This window comes from Pan paniscus, chromosome 1 (genome assembly GCF_029289425.2).
Source record: "Pan paniscus chromosome 1, NHGRI_mPanPan1-v2.0_pri, whole genome shotgun sequence".
NCBI classification, from domain to species: Eukaryota; Metazoa; Chordata; class Mammalia; order Primates; family Hominidae; genus Pan; species Pan paniscus.
The window spans coordinates 79834782-79843206 of NC_073249.2; the positions used below are offsets into that span (position 1 = coordinate 79834782).

Below are 8425 nucleotides of genomic sequence, written 5' to 3' on the forward strand. Positions count from 1 at the left end.
GAATTCATGTATTTTTTGAATGCCCACTCCATGTCAGATACAATACTAGAGCCTAGGGATATAGCAATGGCCAAAACACTCCTTGCCCTCCATGGTGTTTATTTTCTAATGGGAAAGAAATACAATAACAAAATATGTCAGGAGGTAGCAGATGCATTAAAATCAAAGTATTTTGTATGAAGACTTTCTAGCTGCCAAGATTCTCCTGTAGCAATTTGTACATGTCTCTAATATACTCTTATATTAAATATTTAGCCCCCCTCTTTTCTTCTGTAGCAATTTATACATATGCTACAGTAGTATGACATCAGGTTATTATCAGAATATTTCTTCCATGTTAGGTGCCTCCAATCCTTATAGTCAAGGACTATGTCTTATTTGTTATTGCCTTCCCAGCACCATGTTTTTTCCTTGGCTTCAAAAACTATACTTACCACATTGTAGGAACTCAATAAATGTTTCTACTATTTGGATAGGTGGATGGATGGGCAAATGGTATATAGAGTCACTATTACAATAGACCTAAATTTCCCATGACAAATCATACTTAAGCTGAAATTACCCTGATGATCAATTAACAATCTACTTAGAAAGATAAACATACTGATTTTGATTCTATAATCAATATATTAGAGAAATTGATAAAAAGAATGAAGTATTCCAAAAAATTATGAAGAAGTAATTTCATACAGTTTTATAATATCCTGGAAAGTTTCTTCCTATAACAGCTCATGTTAAATTCTTTCACTTGACAATTCCAAAAGAATTCCAGCCTTCAATATTACCTGATGGATCACAAAGACTGGTTTGTTAAGAAAAATCACTGCTGCCTATTTATAAATATGTAGTCATAAATGATTTTGTCTTGGGAAGAATAGAATTCCTAAAGACAGACTCAGACTAAAAAGATGAAATTTAGCATGGTAGTTATAAGTAAAATTTTGAATGTGTGTGTGTGTGTGTGTACACACACAACTGTACATATATACAGATAAAAAAAGTTACATGTAACTATAACTCAATATTATATAACTATATATAACTCAATGTTATATATATACACACATATATACACAGTCAATTATAAGCAGTCAATATTAGGCAACTTTGTGATAATGTCTTCTTAAAATTTTTGTTTAAGATTAATACAGTTTTAGCCTACAATAGTGTAAAGTCAGATATAGGATCTTTTATTCTGTACTGGTTTCAGATCACATCATAAGTATCACGTTAATTTTAGCTTCTTAATTTGAAGACAAACACTAGAAAATGGAAGTGGTTTTAGAGAGCAACTGAGATGGTAAAGATTTGAGACCATGTAATGAGGCTTGAATAAACGAGGGTTGTGAAGCAGTCATATCAAAGAAGAATTGGACTCCTTGTGTGGTTTCAGAGGGTAATTCTAAGACTAATTGAACTGGATTTTAGAGCTGTGTAATAAAGAACTTTCCAACAGTTTTACATATCCATAAATGGAATGAACTGCCTTGACAAAGTAGTGAGCACTTCCTTCTGGAGGTGTTCAGAAGAGAGCTGGATAGACCCTGTCAAGGATGTTGTGAATAAAAGTGTAGCCAATATTATTTCTTAAAATGTTCCCAAGTCAAAGACTTCCATGAGCCTTTGAAAAAATAATTTGGCCTGCATTTATTCTTTTTGTAGCCGTTTACTAATAAATTCATTACTTGCTCTACATTGATATTGCTGACCTAGGAATTTAAAAGAAGAAAAAGGCTTGTGTTGCTTTTATCTCGTTTTAATAAAATAATGATACTTTTCACTTATGCAGCACTTTTCATCCAAGGATTTCAAAGTGCTTTACAAATACGCACTAATTAAGCCTCACAAACAGCCAGAGGTAGGTGATTTTCTTCTCTTTCTACAGGAATGTCAACTCTGGCCCAGAAATTTAATAAGAGCCTGTGAGTGCCTGAGATTCTTTACTGGCTGCCCTTCCCTTGTAATGTGCTGCATGTGAAGCATCACTTGTCATTTCCAGATTTCTTTGTTCCTGCTCTGAATCATCTCAAGTTTAGAATTCTAATGATTGTTATTACAAATGTGTTTGAAGTCTTGCAAATATTAGCAAAAATTCAGTCTTCTGCTTGCTGAATGCTAATTAGATTTCTAAATTTGTTTATTTAAAAAAACACACTCTAGATATGGTTTTCTATTTGTTGTTGGGTTTTAAATATAATTTTTCTCTTTTAAAGAATTTGTCATTTTTCTTTCTAGGTACCCAGAAATAATTGTTCTTGGGAGATAAAACTTAATGGCAGATTGACTTTTTGGCCTTATCATTCCTAGTTATCTTTTCACAATAAACAATAACCATTTTCTTTGGACCAGAATTATGTATTTTCAGGAAGAGACACTATTTTGGTGATTCAAAGGTCCAAAATACGTTATCTGAATACGAAGGAAAAAGGTGAAATGGCACTAAATAAGTAATCCTGTAAAGAAAAAGTACTATAATAGTTGCATATACTAGTCTAGAGGGATACACCACTTTTTATGTGGGTTAGGAGTAGCAAGAAGAAACTATGTACATACAGAGACATGCACCCTACAAGATTGGATTGAATTCCAGTATACTTATAAATAGCCACATATTCAAACTATTATCTGAAGCAAAATGGCCACACAAGGCAAGAGCAGATGTGGCATGTCACAGCTTACTTTTCCTTGCTTCTCAGGGCCCCTAGTGAGGGCATACAAATTCCTGTGATACACACTATTGAAGTCAAGTCTTTCCAGATCAGGAAAGCACAATTTTTCCTGCAACGTTGCCTTTTTATATTCATAGTTTCTATCTCTTTCAAGAACTTACATGAAGAATCTATCTGCTTCTGTTTAAAGGAAAACTCTCCGGGTTTTGAACTAAACTCAGCATTAGCAAGGCTGTATCCTTTTCCCAAGGAAAAAAGTAAAGTGTCTACATATTCCGAAAGAATGTCTCCAGGTTTTAGCATCCTAGAAAGCCTGATTTCCCCCACTATATTAGAAAGAAGCAAATGAGAGAGTTTAAAGAAACAAACTGTTATGTTTCACAGTGAATTTAATTAAAAATGTATGTAGATATAGTTGATTTTTCATAATACAAAAGGACCTAGGACCTATGTCAAAGTACTCTCCAAACTGATCATAAATGTTTTAAATATTTTTTGCTTTAAACAGCAAGTTCATCTGTGATACATAATGGAGAATTCCAGAAAAGATCATTTTAGAGTTTGGTTTCAAATTTTATTCCTTTTTTCCAAAACGATATTTGTATATAGAAATTCGAAAAATTAAATGATGTCCTCTACACTGTAATACACACAGATGTCTCTGGGTGAACTGCTGACTGCATAAATAGATCTTTACCATAGTAACCTAAAGACCATACTGTTCAAGACCAGAGATTTACAGGTTCAGAAACTCAGACTCATCAGTGCTCAAGGGCCAGTCTTTCACTGACTTGGGACTGCAGGTTTTTATCAACAATGTGCATGACATATTTTAAAAAGAAAAATCCATTTGTTAATGTACAATGAAAGTTAAAACCATCAGGTGGATTAGGTAATATCTAAGTTTATTATTTAACCTGTTGGCAAATTACATGGGAAATTACAGTGATCAATAGTTTGCCTATTAGTCGCAGAAATAAAAAAAAGGGGGAGAATTTTGCAACTTGAATGTAGAATGGCCTCAGACTCTGAGAATGTTAAATTCCCTTCCTGATTGAGGACCAAACTGCAAAAAGGCCAGATATTCCTTATGGTGTTATAGCTTACCAGATCACCATGCAATTGCCTAGGTTGCTACAACCAGCATTGTAGCTGAGACGCTCCTTGTTCTGTGCCAACGACTGGCAAACTCCCTTCTGAGGACCATCTTCTTTTAGGTAGAATTACAGTGATATTGCTAACAAGTCATCTGTGAGATACTCTGAAGGTGCCTTTGCATGTTTCCTCACTGTCCCACATATGCCTCTTGTTTTCAGATTACTGAAATAGATCTTGCCATAGCCCCTAGATTGAGAAACAAGCATAAGATTAACTTGAGTTTAACCTAAGTCTACTGCTATTTGGCCTCAGAGGAGTTGCTAAAAAAGATAAGGACTGGTTGAAGACAGGTAATAAGCAAAAGATGAAGAAGGAACAAGTTGAAATCCAATCTATGTAATCAACAGTTATATAATTGAGAGTTCTTTAGATACATGATTACTTGTTAGCCTTAGTGCTTGCAAAGAACAGTTTTCAATAACTTCTCTAATTTTAAGCTGATACCAGTGTCTCTTAGTTCACTGACTCCACTAATTTCTGAAGCATCTTTTAAGCTACCTCTTGATTTCCTCATCACAAAATTTAGTCTCTCTTCCCATGAGATCAAAGTTAGAAAAAGTGCCTATATTTTTACCATTTCAAACCAAATGTAGACTTAAAAATTTCAACCAACTTTGAGAAACTATAGACAGAGTTTTTATATAGAAGGACCCCAAAACAACAAATTTTGTCCAGGATCGCTTAGTACAAATGCTAACCTGAAACTTGTATTTCAGAACTTCCATTCTCCTAAAGGGTAGAGTCACTGGACCAGTATGTGTTATATGTATTTTGGCTCTTTACATTTACTCTTTAGTTCCATCTTAATACACACGAGCACGCGTGCACACACACACACACACACACACACACATTCACACATTTATTTAAAACCTTAACATTTTAATAGTTACTTCTAAAGTGTGTCAACTTAATCTCACTCTGAGTGTGACAGGGAGTTAGTGCCTATGTGAATATATTTTTTCATCACATTCAGTTTTTGCTATTGAGGGAAAATTATCTTTCCATCTCATGTAGTGCAAACTTAAATCTTAAATCATTTAAATATGTTTTATTTTTCCAAAGCTTACATTTCTGTATTACAAATGGTGTCCATTGATTGGAAGTCAAGCTCACTAGCATTCACTGCATGAGCTATGCATGAGCATGTTAAGGCCACCATGTTCTGCCTGGCAAAATAAATACTTTGTCATTTTCCTAAGTGTTGGATAATTCCCTGACCTTTAAAAAGGACTTTGGAGAACAGATTTTCCTGTAAATAATGTATTAGTAGACCAACAAGTAATTTTTTTAAAATAATAATCATGAAGTTTAACATACTTCAAGCTATCTTTACAACTCTGAAGGTTATCTTTGGGTTTCTGTTATTCCCATAGAATAAGTTGAACCAAAATTTGTAATTGTCTTGCTGTCACTCAAAAGAAATAGATATGTTTTGTAATTGTTTGCATTGAGGAATCAGAGGAAGGATTTGCAGATCAAATCTGACTAATTTTCAAATTTTGTCAAATTCCTTATCTTGTTCTTTTAATCATAGGCTTATGGTATGATTTGGCCCTGCATGAGAGTTCACTGATATAACTCAAACACATGTTTTTACTAAAAGTGGAATTAGTCCTATATCTTCATATGAAAAGACATTATAAACAGCAAAACTCACTTTACTACAGTTTTATTTTTATCATTCCCTAGCAATATATTACTGATCATTGCTAGCATGTAAAATCTTTTCATATTTTTGCTTAAGAGCCATATATAAGTAATTTATTAAATAAAACTTTTCTGATTTGATTCTTCCACTTTGTTTCAAATAGTACCTACTGACAGAGGTTTCCCATACTTTTAACACACATTTTTAGAAGTATTTTATTATATACACTTTTAATGGCTCTATTAACCTTAAAAAAAAGTTAATGATATCCACCTAAATCACTATCCCTGCTAGGAAGAGAATCTTGGTGGTATAAAAATGTAGGCCTCTTAATCTGCACTGTGGATGTGTGATGAAAAACATGGCTTATCATTCTTTTTTCTCTTTTTTAGCCTTGGAATGGATGGCTTTGGCCAACCAGTTGGCATTCTTGGACGCCCTGCCACAGCATATGGATTCCGCCCTGATGAACCTTACTACTATGGCTATGGATCTTGATAAAGTATCTGTTTCCATGTGTAATCTCAGCTTAGAAGAAATCTGTGTGGGTTGGGTTAATTTTGGATCTTTGCCTAATAACGCATGTTGATGTTATTGTGGGTCTGTGTTTGTTTTTATTTTTATATGTTGTTAGCTGCAGATTAACCCCAGCCCCTTCTGTCTTCTGTTAAGTACAGTTGATACTGACATTGTTCACTCATCAAACCACATCTTGATGCTAAGTAACATTTCCCATGAGCCTCAAAACTGAATGCTGAAAAGCTACTAGACTGGAAAACAAACACTGCATTATGTATGTTAAGTGACTAATTTAATTTCAATTAAAAAGCCTAAAGTGAAAATGAATAAATGAAAGTCATGTGTTTATATTTCACACATTTCACTACGAATTACATGTTAATATAGGGTGCGCGTGAAGTTTATTTTTTCTCCTTTTTTTCTGCTTGTAAACTCTTGAGTAATTTGTATAATATATGCTACCTTTAAAATTTATAAAAAGAACATCACCTTCATATTCCATGCCATGTGCCTGAAAGTTTCCTTCCCAAAGTTTATTAACTATGAGTTTTCAATTAATAATGGAACATATGTCATAAGTTATTTATGGTTATAGTCTCTTTGGTGGTTTTAATTCATATCTTCCTAGTTGTAATATAGAAATCCTAGGATAACTAGTATACAAGACAAGCAGTGATACAAGATTAGCATTTGGCTTTTAACTTTTATTCTTCATAAATTTAGTATCTAAAGCATGGGAAAGCTAATTAAAAGTCGCATTAAGGAAAACTAAGGAACAGAATATTTCACTCACGTGGGTACCCAGTTCCCAATTGTTCACTTGTTCTTATAACGTACATTTAGATAGCAAGAAATGGAGAGACATTATATAATTCATAATGGGTTTTGAAAATAGTTCAGTGTTTTCATATTAAAAAAATGTTCAATTCTACTTGAAAAGCTGAGCAAACAGATAACCGTAATAATAACTATAATCAGAGATAGTTCCATGATCACCTGCTATGGGAGGAAATATGAAACTTCAAAGGGAATACATAGATCAAAGATAAGACTTCTGTTCTTGAATTTAAAATCTCATTGATCTAACTATACTATTTATTTGGCTTAAATTACATTTTAAGCAGAAGATAACATTTGGAAAAGGCCTTTAAAATAACTCATTCCATCTACTTATTTAAGAAACCAGTCACATAAAAAATTTAAATGTAATCAACAGATATTTTCCTGACTACCTGCTATGTGTAAGGAAGTATATGATGCCCCTTAGGGGATGTAAATCTGAGGTATGTTTATGCCTTTGATCTTTCTGAAAACATACATTTATTTGTCTTAGTTTCTATTTTAACCATAAAATATTAAAGCTGGAAAAGGCCTTAGAAGCAACCCTGTCCAACTCTCATTTTTGCAGTCAAAAAAACTGTGGCCAGGAGAGGTTAAGTGACTTAGTCAATGACATAGGCTGTCTCTTTGCTTCCTATTCAGCAATCTAAATACTAAATAGCTTGTTTTATTATTTATCATGTGTACAAAGTATAAATACACATAAGTGACATTAATAGGAAAATGATGCAAACATCCTATAGCTTTAACTTCCCTCATGTTGTTATAAACTGCACTAGGAAGAACACCGGCCAAAATTGATAACATTCCCAGGGCTATGCTCGCTGAATTTTACATGCACATGCTCACTCTCCCTAATTTTGTTTTCATTAGTATAGGACTTAACAAGTTCAGAAATTGTAATCTCTCCACTCAGGCATGAACTGGTTTACCATTGCATTATTTATGAAGGAATATTTTTCTAAAGAGATTAATAAGGAAGACTATGTAAAAAAAGATTTGTTTTAAGACAAGGTCTTGCTCTGTCACCCAGGCTGGAGTGCAGTGGCACAGTCACCATTCACTGCAGCCTCAGCCTCCCAGGCTCAAGTGATCCTCCCACCTCAGCCTCCCAAGTAGCTGAGACTACAAGCACGTGCCACTGCACTCGGCTAATTTTTTGTTTACTTTTTGCAGAGATGAGGTCTCACTATGTTGCCCGGGCTGGTCTCGAACTCCTAAGCTCAAGTAATCCACCTGCCTCAGCCTCCAAAGTGCTGCGATTACAGGCATGAGCCACCGTCCCCAGCCTAATATTTTTACATACTTCAGAGAACAAAAGGTTTTGGCCTTGGGCACTTTTAGAAATACATTTTATGTTATAAGACAAATATCCTGTCCTCACCAGATTTTGACTACAAATTTAGGTCAGATTTATTTTAATAACTAAATTGCCATGGCTTCAAGCCCTGATTTATAGCTGAAAATTATTTCTTCTCCAGAGTTCTTTGCTCCTTCTGAAAGTTCACTAAGGTGCTTTCTCACATAGGCCCAGGAATAGATTTCTCATATTATGGTTCCTCCTCTTCCCCCCACATGGCTTTCTCTG

At 34.1% G+C, this 8425-nt stretch overlaps 1 protein-coding gene across 4 annotated transcripts in view; it reads left to right on the forward strand.

Moving 5' to 3' along the window:
* KIFAP3 (kinesin associated protein 3) overlaps positions 1 to 6320 on the forward strand; it is a 164095-nt gene extending 157775 nt beyond the window's left edge. For 2 of the 4 annotated variants that reach the window (XM_003824636.6, XM_063604008.1), the window contains one exon: positions 5871 to 6320. In XM_003824636.6, the coding sequence (XP_003824684.1) occupies positions 5871 to 5976 (106 nt within the window). In that variant the 3' untranslated portion in view covers positions 5977 to 6320. Of the gene's footprint in view, positions 1 to 1789; positions 1859 to 1885; positions 1923 to 5870 lie in introns of all 4 variants that reach the window. The other 2 variants (XM_008978294.4, XM_008978295.4) reach the window with 2 other exon arrangements.
* The last annotated feature ends 2105 nt before the right edge of the window (positions 6321 to 8425 follow it).